The sequence below is a fragment of the Centropristis striata genome, chromosome 10 (genome assembly GCF_030273125.1).
Source record: "Centropristis striata isolate RG_2023a ecotype Rhode Island chromosome 10, C.striata_1.0, whole genome shotgun sequence".
Lineage (NCBI taxonomy): Eukaryota > Metazoa > Chordata > Actinopteri > Perciformes > Serranidae > Centropristis > Centropristis striata.
Window position 1 is genome coordinate 7442637 of NC_081526.1, and position 13919 is coordinate 7456555.

Below are 13919 nucleotides of genomic sequence, written 5' to 3' on the forward strand. Positions count from 1 at the left end.
TAGATATATTTATTTCAGAAAAAGATTGGCCTATATTATTTATTTAAGATATGTATATATATATATATATATATATATATATTCAGCCTAAATATATCGGGATATGAATTTATGTCCATATCCCCCAGCCCTAGGAGAAACTATGTCTCATCCAGTGGCGATAATGAGGAAGTTAAGTCTTTGTAGAGCCAATGGAAAATATATTTCATTGAAACACATATGCAAATAATATCATCGGAGGTCTTTTCCTTCCACTTCCACTTAAGATTCGAGGAATAATTGAAATAAATGTCTTGTAAAATTAGATGTCCTTACTTCTCCAACAAACAAAAATAGAAATCCATATTTTGATTAGACTGTCTCTTAATGGAAAAAAAGGGAAAAGCTATTATGAATAGCTCACATTAAATCTTACACTGATTGATTTGCAGCCTGAAGCGTGACTGAATGGAAATGACAACGATAGACAATAAGATGTGTTTATTGCTGGAGGACAACAGGCAGCAGTGACAGCAGGAAATGTTCTAAATAAAGTCCAGGCTTCAGACTCCCTCCTGCTCTTCAGGACTATAAGACGCAGGTTGAGAGGGAAATGAGAGATTATAAAAAGAAACCTCTTGATGAATAATGAATCATAACAAGATTGTTCTTGTTTTATGTCTTGTTTCTTAGTCAGGTCTACAGTGGACACCATCTGTCCATCGACAACATTTATTGTTAATCACAAAAAGATGCTTATGAAGAATAAGAATGCAAAACTCCTAGGACTACGTCTCCCATTAGATCCTCAAACCTGCTTATTAGGAGATACAACAAATATTGATGCACGATTAAGAAAAGCTCAAAAGAGGTTCCTCTCACTGGCCTTTCTTCAACTTTCTATAGGAAGATGGGTTTCAGAAATTAATAGCTGTGTTCCACTTGAAAAAATTACATGTACACACAAAAAAGACTATAATACTTTTTTTTTCTCTTCAAACTTTTTTATTGGGTTTTGCAGATGAGTACAATTGTATTAAAACATACACAAAGAGTAAAATAGTCATTTTTTCTTATAGAAAAAACAAACAAACAACAGAAAACAAAAGTGATCATTGAAGTATTGCTGCATACCCAAACAACTCACAGAACTAAATGACTATCATACTTTTACAGAGATGTGGCAGCCCTATTTAGCATACATGGACACATTGCCAGCTTCTATGGTGGACGGGTTGTAGTTTTTGCAAGCTCTTTGTTGTCAGTGCTTACTTGCCTTTCAACTTTTTTTATTTTCTTATTAATTAATTAATTAATTTTATATCATTATTAATATTATTTTCATTATTTCTTAATTTTATTTATCTATTTTTTCGGTAACGCTTTATATTAAGGTCCTTGTAATAACCATTAATTAACAAGTAATAAGGCCCTTGTAAGTCCTTACAAGATGCTTATTAACATTATTGTGTGTTTATAAGCTTATATAAGTTAATAATGGCATTACAAACACCCATGACCCACCCATTATGTCTTTGCCATGCCTTTATTAATCTTATTTTGTTTGCTTATTGATATTAGAATATACTTTATTGCTCATCTATTATAAGTTAACTATAAGTTAACTATGCTTTTTGCAACTACCGGATCTAAAGCGAGAACAATGCCTTATTACTTGTTAATTAATGGTTATTAAGGACCTTATTATAAAGCGTTACCGTTTTTTCTCCTCCTCTCTCTTCCCAGTTTGTGGGTGGGTTGGGGAAGGGGTTTGGAGTTGTGTGTTTGTGTTTTCATGTATATCTTGTTGAATTGAAAACTGAAAAATAAAATATTCTAAGAATAAGAACGCATCAAATCCAGACACTGGGAAACCATTGCTAGAGCACTTTCAGGGCATCTTTGCTTCTCCATATTTTACTCGCTGTGGCTTTTTTATTCACCGCAGTTTAAACTTCCAGCACGTCTTATAGAAACAGCCCAATCATGGCTAGAAGTGTGGAGAACTAGAGTGTCTTTTGTTCAGTATAACTCAGAAAATAGAAAGAATGTAAGAAAAAAAGAGGGCTCTACATGCTATATAAATCGAGCTATTCATATTTTTCCAACCTCTTTTCACTCTGCCTTGAACTCTGCAATTCAGGTCAAGCTTCACTGATTTCTTTTGTCTTGTGATTGTTGTTTTAGCTGAGTTACTCATGGTTGAGGAGCACAGAATTAAATGTTTTTTTTACAGGATCAAGTTGATGCATACTGTATATTTTTGTCAAAATGTATCAAGACAAGTAGTGTGAAGAATTTGACGACATGTCATTATTTTTAGCTTAGATTTGGATATCTTTCCTGACAAAAATCACACATCCAAGTTTGTTGGACGTTCAAAAATGTATAAATCCAGCTTCTCTATGATAAATGGTGTCATTTAGGTGATTATTAAAAAAAGAACACATGCCACTCAAACCTGTTGGCAAGTTATGGGGTTGAGTGGGTGAAGCTTCCACATCAAAGGCTTCTTGCCTTCAAAATAAGAGCATTGTGATGACCAATTTGATCGATTTCTGTGTTGTCAAACAATCAAGACTTATACTTAGACTCAGACGGATTTTATTGTCATTCAGTTATACATAAAAATCTACACATTGAAGTAAATTCTGTTGCATTGGCTCACAGTTATTGTACTCTGGAGTGTCATAAATAAAGTATGAAAATAAAATGTAAAAAAATAAAATATTTATTTTGCACAGAAGTGTAGCAACAGAAAGTGTTTTTGTACACAGACAATAGACGTAACAAGTAGTGAAGATTTTGATGACATGTCATTATGTTTAGCTTAGATTTGGATATCTTTCCCGACAAAAATCACACGTCCACGTTTGTTGGACGTTCAGAAATGTATAAATCCAGTTTCTGGCTATGATAAATGTTGTCATTTAGGGGATTTTAAAAAAAAGAACACATGCCATTCAAACCTGTTGGCAAGTTATGGGGTTGAGTGGGTGAATCTTCCACCTGACAGGCTTCCTGCCTTCAAAATAAGAGCATTGTAATGACCAATTTGATCGATTTCTTATACTTAGACTCAGACGGACTTTATTGTCATTCAGTTATACATAAAAATATGCACATTGAACAAAATGCCGTTGCATTGGCTCACAGTTATTGTACTCTGGAGTGTCATAAATAAAGTATGAAAATAAAATGTAAAAAATAGAATATTTATTTTGCACAGAAGTGTAGCAGCAGAAAGTGTTCTTGTACACAGACAATAGACGTAACAAACATAATATATTTTTAAAAATCAAACAAGGGAACTTAGCTAATTAGTATCAGTGTGTGTTTTTCTGCCTTCATGCCACATGCTTTATAAAGCTACACTGTGTGTGTGTGTGTGTGTGTGTGTGTTTGCAGATCTGGCAGTGCGGTGGCTCGCTGGAAATCGTGACCTGTTCCCACGTGGGCCATGTTTTCCGGAAGGCCACCCCGTACAGTTTCCCCGGAGGAACCGGCCAAGTCATCAACAAGAACAACAGGCGTCTGGCTGAAGTGTGGATGGATGATTTCAAAGACTTCTTCTATATCATATCACCAGGTACAGAGCTGCCTGAACAGCAGAGTCACATGTGCACGACTTTGGTAAAACGGCATGAATTGTGCATGTTTTAAAAGTTTCAGGGAATATGTGGCTCAGTCAGGGATTTAATAGATGTTTTATTCATTGTGCACTGCCGTTCAAAAGAAGATATGAACAATCCTCATTACCAGACCTCTTTGCTTCTCGTGTACTCGCTGATATTACATTAAGCAAATTGGTGTGAAAGGGAAAAACTCGTCGGCTCTCTTTTATTCGTTCATTCTCTTCTTGCAGGGTATTTTTATCTTGCTCATTTAAGAATTTATATATCTTCTTTCACTCCGACTCAGATTAGAATTGAATACTACTTTTGTCATCATTAATTTCTACTTCCAGACACATTTTTTACTTCTCCTCTGAACTCAAGCTCAGACAGTCTCCCTCTGCAACACGGAAATAGCTCAAACACACAACAAGAACAATAAGCAACCTGGTCTCACAGGAATCCGTGAAATAGCCACGGATTTGCTTAACTCAAAATCTGTGGAATAGCCACGGAATCACTCAAATTTCCATGAAACTGACACGGATTTCGCTACAATCCAAGTTAATGACAGTCATATCCCGTGGCTATTCCAACATACAAAGTGATTATGTACATTCACTGAGTGTCAAAGTCAAAGTCAAAATATTGATTTTTTCACTAAAAATGAGAGAACTGTCCGCCATGTTTTTTGTTCTAACAGCCGGGACCTTGAAAGTCATGTGACTTGGAACAAACCAATAGGAAAAAATATTCATGGAATAGCCACGGGATATGACTGTCATTAACTTGCATTGTAGCGAAATCCGTGTCAGTTTCACAGAAATTTGAGTGATTCCGTGGCTATTACACAGATTTTGAGTTAAGCGAATCCGTGGCTATTTCACGGATTCCTGTGAGACCAGGTTCTTGCATACAGCATGCTGGAGGGGCTAACTGTACAACAAGTCATATACTGACATAGATAGATTGCTGAACGGTCCGACCAGGCACATGCCGAGGGGTTCAAAGTGTCAGGCACCCCCCTGGGCTTCACTTACGAAATGTCACTCAAAGAGACCAGGAAGAGATTCAAAATGAAAACAAAGAAACAGGAAAAGACAACAATGAAACACAAAAAGTCTATAAAGAGACCAAACTGCAAAGAGATCCAAAGGGACTCACAAATACTATGAAAAACCACAATGGAGCACAAAACGACTACAAAGAGATGCTGTAAAGCCATGTTTTTTGTTGTTTTGACCGCCGGGACCTTGAAAGTCACGTGACTTGGAACAAACCAATAGGAAAAAAAAAAAAAATCCATGGAATAGCCACGAGATATAACTGTCATTAACTTGCATTGTAGCGAAATCCGTGTCAGTTTCCCGGAAATTTGAGTGATTCCGTGGCTATTCCACGGATTTTGAGTTAAGCGAATCCGTGGCTAGTACCCCTCCATCTGTCGTCTAATAATGTGATTACCCTTTAGTAGACAGCACCGTCCCGGAAATCTCTGGTTAAGTGTTTGAGAGATGCCAGCTAACCTATAGGGGATCCTCCGTAATCTGACAATCTTATGGCTCAAATTGTGACCTTCTCCTCCTGCTCCACGCGGACCGGGAGGACTCTCCTGCAGGCAGGTGTGCAGACAGAGGCGAGGTTGTGATGGATGAGCCTTTCTGCGTATTGTGGCCCCACAATGGCGGCCTGTTCCTGGAGGACATTAGGGAGAATGATCTGGGCCACGCTGCTGCCAGCCCTCACTTATTGGCACAGAGGAACACAGTATGTTGCTCAGGCTCAGTTTGGGAGTGGCATCTAGTGATCCTATTAAAAAGTGCATCTCTCTCCTTGTCCCTCCTCTGCACTGGTGATTTCAAGATCAAAGAGGCTATTCATCATGTGCAACATGTGATGCTCAGACCCTACAGAGAGACAGAGAGGGGGCGAAATAGAGAGTCAGGGGACAAAGAGTGGCCCTTAGCTCTTAACTTTTATCTGCCAGCTTGAAATCTCTATTTCCCCCATTAACTCTATGGAGTCTTGGGCTATTTGATCCATTTCTGAATCCTTTTCATCCTGCCTGTATACACTACTTAAAAAATGTTTAAATGCCATGTTGGTATATTTTTTTCAGCACAACCTCACCTATATGACCTGATAATAATTGATTTTTTATTCTGACTTACTGGATCAACATTTTGAACCAAAAAGAAACAAAGAAAAACTAACATAAATGTGATCTTGTGATTGTGTGTGATCCTTTCATCCAACTCTGGTTTTTAATCTCGTCTGACTATTTTATTTGTATCTTGTGTGTTTAGCTTAACAATTTTGGTCATTTTGTGTTTTTTTTAGTCATTTAGTTTCTTTCTTAGTCATTTAGTGTCTTTTTTGGTCTTTTTTAGTTATTTTGTGTCTTTTGTTGCGTCATTTTCTGGTCATTTTGTGTCTTTTTTAGTTATTTTGTGTCTTTTGTTGTATCTTTTTAAAGTCATTTTGTGTCTTTTTTGTGTCTTTTTTTGTCATTTTGTGTCTTTTGTTGCATCTGTTTCTGGTAATTTTGTGTCTTTTTTTGTCATTTTGTGTCTTTTGTTGCATCTGTTTCTGGTAATTTTGTGTCTTTTTTGGTCATTTTGTATCTTTTTAAAATCATTTTGTCTTTTTTAAGTCCTTGACTCCAACACCAAATGTGATTTTGAATCTTTTTTTAAACTCTCAAAACACTATCGTGCTCAATAAAGAATTTTAAATGTTGCAAATGTGATCAAAGGTTGCAAATCTAACATATAAGAGGGTTAAATCCAGTTCTATCATTTTATACTAAATATATTTGACCTTGTCTCCAGTTTTACTTGGTAAATCATCATCAAACTGAAACTGGCCTCATGGAGTTTACAGCCAGAACTTTAGAGGTAAATTTACAGTAGGGCTCCACACTGCTTTGTTTTCTAGTCTGGATGTGATGAAGAAGTCATGATTTGGAGCTTTTTGAGACTCCAGAGGGTTAAAGTGTAAGACCTTGTTGGTGCCGTTTGCATTGTCTGGCTCGCGTTTGATGGATAAATACATCACGCTCAACATGTCGGCTGGTTTTTGAATATTCTATTTTATGCTTATTGCAATCACACTCTTTCATGATAAATTACAACCCTGGATCTATCTACATGAGAGCTACGAGTCCTCAAGAGGCACTCTGGGGAGAAACCATCTGCCTAATGTGTTTGTAAGTGTCTGAGCCCAGTCGCTGTCTAATCCTTCCCCCAGTCTTCAGCAGCATCAAGGCTGATACATCATGCACTCTCTGTTTTGGCTGAAATAACATCATGGCACACGACATTTCACAATTGTTGCTTTAATGCGTTTCTGAAGGAGGTGCGGTGTTTAGAAACATGCTGTGGATGTAAATAGGATTTGACTTTGTGTCCTCACGTGCCCTATTTGCAGAATTAGCTGATTTATGGGTTATGTAATGGAAAATTAATCCATGACCACCCACACACACAGACGCATATTTTCAGGTATGGTTGCAAGGTGTTTTTTTAATAAAGGGTCCCTCTGGTGTTTAGTCTTGGTGGTGCAAGAAAACAGGACATTCTTCTATAATCAGAGCAAAACAATGTAAATACTGACTCATGATGTTCAGGAATACATGAGTCATTTTATAATTTTATTGTATTTATAGTCATATTATCTAATAACATTACCTCTGTATACTACTCATATAATACTCATCATCATTCGCCTCCTTTTGTGTACATAGCATGTATATACATATATATATATATATATATATATATATGTATGTATGTAAGTATGTATGTATGTATGTATGTATGTATGTATGTACATAGCTATTTATTCTATATTCCAATATTTTCATGCTGTTTCAATTATTTATTCTTGTTTGTGATATTTTTATACCCTTTACACCTTTATTGTCCTTAAGTTGTTTTTGTATTGTTGTTCTTAATTGTTTTATGCACCGATAGGAGTTGCACTCTAATTTTATTTCATTATATACAATGACAATAATGGCTGTTCTATTCTATTCTATTCTATTTTTCACATAAACAGAAGTAATCAGTGTGTGAAAAAGCAGATGTGAAACTCAATTAATTTTTTTTTTAATGGTGTTTAGAATCAGCCATGATGAAAAATGGGAAATGTAAAAAGAAAGATTATGACATTTACAAGCTAAATGAACACTGTGCACAAAATGTTTGTCTGAGTTTATAATATTCCTTCCCTGAATTAGTAAAATATAATGTTTTTAATTATTAACAAACATTAAATGTGCCCCTGATTATAGAATGACTCACAAACGTCTGAATCCTGTGTCCTTGCATTGTGTCTGCAGGCGTGATGCGTGTGGACTACGGGGACGTTTCTTCCCGTAAAGACCTCCGTGAGGCCTTGAAGTGCAAACCGTTTTCCTGGTATCTAGAGAACATCTACCCCGACTCCCAGATCCCGAGGAGATACTACTCACTTGGTGAAGTATGAGCTTTCTCCTACTCTGATCTCCCATAATGCAGCAGCAGATGCAGACCGCCTCCCTTTTCGCATTCAGTCAGATATGTCCTTGTAGCTCCTTCGTTGTGTTTTCAGAACGACAATATAGCGGCGAGGTAAATCATAAAATCTCAGCATCCAGAAAAGGCTGAACGAAATGAGATAAAAACAAACATTGGCAGCTGTTGGTATTGGACATGTAGGATAAACAAACACGGAGATGTTCGTGCAGGGAGTATTGATCCCAGTCACTTGTTTACACAGTTCTGCCATGAATGCTGGGTAACAGAGATAAGGCTCATGTATATATTCTACACCAGGGGTCTCAAACTCAAATTACCTGGGGGCCACTGGAGGCAGTATCAAAATGACCAAAAAAAGACACAAAATTACAAAAAAAAAAAAAGACACAAAATGACAGAACAAAAACTAAATTACTTAAAAAAGACACAAAATGACAAAAAAAAGACACAAATTTACTAAATGACCAAAAAAAACACAAAATGACTGAAAAAACACTACATTACTTAAAAAAAGACACAAAAAGACACAAAATTATTAGAAAAAAAGACACAAAATGACTGAAAAAAACAAATTACTTGAAAAAGACACAAAATTACATTATAAAGACACAAAATTACCAAAAAAGACACAAAATGACTAAAAAAAGATTACTTAAAAAAAGACACAAAAAGACCAAAAAAAGACACAAAATTACCAAAAAAAGACACAAAATTACATTACATAACATTTCCACTTCTTCCGGTAACAACAACATGGCAGATAATAAACGGTCCGGTAGCAGCTGCCTTTCTTTTTGTTAACGTCGTCATAGAAACAAGTGAAACAAAGCTCCAGCTTGCGCAATAAAGGGGCCTTCCACACACAACACGGTAAAGTGCAATTCATGTAAAACTCACATTAAACTTTCATATCAAGGTGGGGGCCACAAAATATCATCATGAGGGCCGCAATTGGCCCATGGGCCGCAAGTTTGAGACCCCTGCTTTACACAGTCTCAGGGCACTGTGTGTTTGTGTTGCACTAAGCAAGCAATGATAAATTATTAAAGACAAAACAGTGCAAAGACGAGCCAGAGTCTGTCTCAGACAGAGTTTTAAATTGTTAACCAGCAAGTTTGTTATGAAAAACATTTATTCCCTCTTCAGCAAATAAGAAAAAAAACCTCTTTGCATCAGATGACTGCTTTATTAAGCAGAGATGAAACATACAAAGTACTTTCTTCAGAAATTAGAAAGGGAATTGCGGGGGAACTGTGCGATAATTTGCCGCTAAGCCGTGAGAATTCATGCTTAATTGTTTTCAAGATAATAGAAGTTGGTTTTATGAGTTCCCTCTCACACAGAAAAGTTTTTCAAGTGACCTGAATTTGCCTCTCGGTGCCCGTGGCGCCGTGTCGGCAGCAGTGCAGCATGAGGTAGAGTCAGCGCTGACATGCAGAGCGCTGTCTCCACGATAGACGGGGCCATTTAAAAGTAATGCAGCTGAAGAAGTTGTGGTGAAATGAGCTTGTAATCCTCCAACATTCATACAGCTGAGGATGAGGGGATTTTTTTTCTCCATCTGTGCTGCTGTGCTGTACTGCAGTACAAGCTCATTCTCTCTCTCTCTCTCTCTCTCTCTCTCTCTCTCTCTCTCTTTAGCCACTGCAGCACCTCAGCAGCTCCCCTCCTCCTCTAAAGCAGACCTCTCCCGACTGATTCGCAGCCTCCGTAACACACAGTCAGCCTTTCTTTAACAGCTGGAACCATTAGGTTTTATATCACTTAATTATGAACGCCGTTCTGTTCCTGCATGATAGGCATAATAAGTCGCTTAGGCAACATATAGAGCCAGCTCAGCTGCAGCTCTGTGAATGGAGGAGTTCATTAAAAGCTGAGTTGACTGTAAAGTCTGTGATGGGAGGCGGACCTCAGACCGTGCAGTCACATCACTTATCCACTTCAGCTGTAAGAGGCAAGATAATGAGTAGAATTTGGACAGCTCGGTGACATAATTTCTGTTGAACAGAGGATTTCAACTGAAGACTGTTTTCATCATTGATGTCAGTTATTTTTTGAGATATTAAATATCTGAAAAAAGTAAAATAGTGTAAAATTATCGCTATAATTTCCCCAATTCTTTTTTTTGTGATCATTTTTTTATTGTTTTTTTCCATTTAGTTTAAAACAAACAAACAAGCAGGTGTTGCAAGCATCAATTGGGCAATAATAGCAACAGCAACAAAGATGATAAAATGGTAGATTGGCATAACAAACAATAAGTAAATAAATAAATAAATAACAATGGCAATACTACCAACCAAACATATCAACAATATTAAGTGTTGAAAAATAAGAAAAAGGAATAAATAAATTAATTAATTAAAAAAAAAAAAAAATAATAATAATAATAATAAAAAATAGGTAGCACTTTAAGAGTCAAGATAATGAGTAGAATTTGAACAGCTTGGTGACATAATATCTGTTAAACAGAGGATTTCTAGGGCTTCAACTAAAGACTAAATATCTGAAAAAAGTAAAATAGTGTAAAATTCTCGCTATAATTTCCCCAATTCTTATGTAATCAGACAGCAGATTGTGTCAGAAAACTTGTGGTGATAAATGGGATGTTTGGAAATTAATTAATAGTTGCTTGTCATTAGGTTTTCATTTAAATTGTTTAAATAATCAAATGACAAACAAACACTTCAGGATCATCAAAACAGCCTCGTTAAATCATTTTACATTCAAATATATATGTATTTTATTATTATTATTATTATTATAGTATTGTGTTTTAACCTAGAAACTTTCCAAACTCCAAAACTATTTTGTTTATCATCATATATGAGAAAGAAAAATAGCTAGAACCAGAAAATCTAATCTTAAATCATAAATATGAAAACTATCCGACCGTAACATGAAAAGATCCCAGGAGACAAAAACTGAAACAGCAGCAATAATAACAACAACAATAATAACAATAATTATAAAAAGACTGACATAAAAACTTACAGAACAAAAGGGGGTGTAGAATGAGATGATTCATTTTTAATGAGAAATATCGAGCTGTGCTTCTGTTTGTTAAGTTCTTAATAAGTGTGAAATTATCCAGAGACAGAAAGTTTCTTTTAAATAAGAGTTGAAGTAACTTCTGTTTGTTTGTTTTTCTCATTTTCTGCCTGTAGATCAGAAATGTTGAGACCAACCAGTGTGTGGACAACATGGGGAGGAAGGAGAACGAGAAGGTCGGCTTTTTCAACTGTCATGGCATGGGAGGAAACCAGGTACATATTACAATATACAATACACTGTATAATAATACTGAAATATTATTCAGGGTTGGTACGGGTGCTTGAAATCCTTGAAAATGCTTGAATTTAAATGTTGTATTTACAAGGTTGAAAAAAAGTGCTTGGATTTTGGATAAAGTGCTTGTAAATGCTTGAAATTCTTACTGTATTTCTCTTGCAATCTGACTATATCCATCTATAGACTATATATCCAATACACTTTATTTATATAGCACAATTTTAGCACACAAAAGGTTTCCAAAGTGCTGCACAAACAATAAATAGACAACACAATACATAGAGTTGTAGTAAACAATAGAACAGTAAAATGCAACTAGAAAATTTCCTCTGGGGAAATTTTGAAAGGGCCACGGGGGTTACTGCCGGTGTGTGTACACTATGATGAGATTCTTCAGAGATTTCAAACTATGCCCTTTAACCTTAAAATGTGGTATATTCTATAGACTATAGATAATCTAACTAGATTAAAGTGGCAAATCTACAAGAAAAAAAATTGCAGATTTAAGAGATTTGAAGTGGCAAATCTGCAGAAAAATCGCAGATTTATGAGAAAAATTGGGGGAAAAAAGCAACTTTTTTCTCCCAGATTCACCACTTTAAATCTCATAAATCTGCACATTTTTTTCTCGTAGACTTGCCACTTTAATCTCGTAAACTTTTTTCTCAAAATATTACACATTCCACAGTCCACATTCTGGCTGTATGAAATATCCTCCAATGTTCTCTAGGGTTGAAATTTGGAATTTGCAAGTATTTCAGTGAGTGCCCTATTAACAACAAAAGGAAGGTGCAAGGTAGCGGCAAGAAACACAAAACGGCTTCTACAGGCCTCTACCTATATTAAAATTCACAAGTTAAATAAAAAATAAGTAACTTATTATAATCAGGGTTCGTATGGGTGCTTGAAATCCTTGAAAATGCTTGAATTTAAATGTTGTATGTTCAAGGTTTAAAAAGTGCTTGGATTTTGGATAAAGTGCTTGTAAATGCTTGAAATTCTTCCTGTATTTCTCTTGCAATCTGACTATATCCATCTATAGACTATGGATAATCACATGTTCAATGTTAAAAATAATGAGTAGCCTATCTGAAATGAAGACCGTTCCTCCTAAAAGTGTAATACCATCGCTGTTGGTATGGTTCAGTGAAATCTCCCCCTTTTAGTATGTAAGTTCTCATCTAAAACATGCAATTTACAACAGGTGTAAGATACTGGAAAAGCTTAAAAATTGACATTGAAAGTCCTTGAAAAATGCTTGAATTTGACCACTGCTAAAGTGTACGAACCCTGTTATTGTTTCTAGTCTGGATTCTGCTTTTAAAACCATCTAAACTCATTGTTAAATGAGCACTGAGTGGAATCCAGCTGTTAGAGGAATTAAGAAATGTCTTGTAGATTAAGAGTGAACGAGCCGAGCCTTTGATACTTCTTTATCCGGGTACATGAGCTTTGGGATTTTTGTCTGTGCTCGAAAGCTTCAGCTCAATCAGGTTGGACGCAGAGTGAGCGTGATTTGCCAACTTTTAAGTCAATCCACAGATTTTCAATGCAATTCAGGTTGGGATTTTTGCCAAGTTTTTCTTTCTCGTCCTTTGTTGATTTGGCTCCTGCTGTGGGTCATTGGGAAGTCTTCAGCATTTTAGGAGGGTTGGTGCCAAGAATGTGATTGTGCTTCAGTCCCGTCATTGTTCACGCTGTCCTTGTGGCTCGTTATGGGACGTCGTGTGAAGAATCTCAGTTTAACCCTGAAGGGGCAGAACAACAGGAGAAGAAGGTTAAACGCACTAAAACTGGACTGTAGACTAAATTATGATTCTTTAAAAAATCACAATCAAATCATAAATGCATATGGTGAAATAATATTGATAATGGTATTATTATTATTATTATAATCATCATTTTTATTATTATTATTATTATTATTATTATTATTATTATTATTATTAATAATAATAATAATAATAATAATAATAATAATAATAATAATAATAACTTTATTTATATAAAGTCATGAAAAAGTAGTCTAAATCAAGTTTGGCGCAAAAAAATCACAGTCAAATCAAAAATGCATATGAGGAAATAATATTGATGATAATAATAATAATAATAATAATAATAATAACTTTATTTATATACAGTCATGAAAAACTAGTCTAAATCAAGTTTAGCACAAAAAAGCACAGTCAAATCATAAATGCATATGGTGAAATAATATTGATAATGATAATAATAATAGTTATAATAATAACAACAACAATAATAATAACAATAATAATAATAATAACTTTATTTATATACAGTCATGAAAAAAAAGTTATTAGACCACCCTTTTTCTTCAATGTGTTGTTCATTTAAGTGATGCTTGCATAAATGCATCAATAATAATAATCTAATAATACATATAAAATATATAAAACAATCTAAGTGGGATCATTATGCAACCTATGTATACTTTCTACTCCACTACATTCAGCTGATAGATTTAGTTACTTAGTTACGTCAGGTCTAGATT

At 35.3% G+C, this 13919-nt stretch overlaps 1 protein-coding gene across 3 annotated transcripts in view; it reads left to right on the forward strand.

Annotated features, from left to right (window-relative positions):
* galnt13 (UDP-N-acetyl-alpha-D-galactosamine:polypeptide N-acetylgalactosaminyltransferase 13) overlaps window positions 1-13919 on the forward strand; it is a 72464-nt gene that overhangs the window by 41412 nt on the left and 17133 nt on the right. For all 3 annotated transcript variants that reach the window (XM_059342883.1, XM_059342884.1, XM_059342882.1), the window contains exons 8-10: window positions 3388-3568; window positions 7936-8075; window positions 11281-11379. In XM_059342883.1, the coding sequence (XP_059198866.1) occupies window positions 3388-3568; window positions 7936-8075; window positions 11281-11379 (420 nt within the window). The remainder of the gene's footprint in view (window positions 1-3387; window positions 3569-7935; window positions 8076-11280; window positions 11380-13919) is intronic.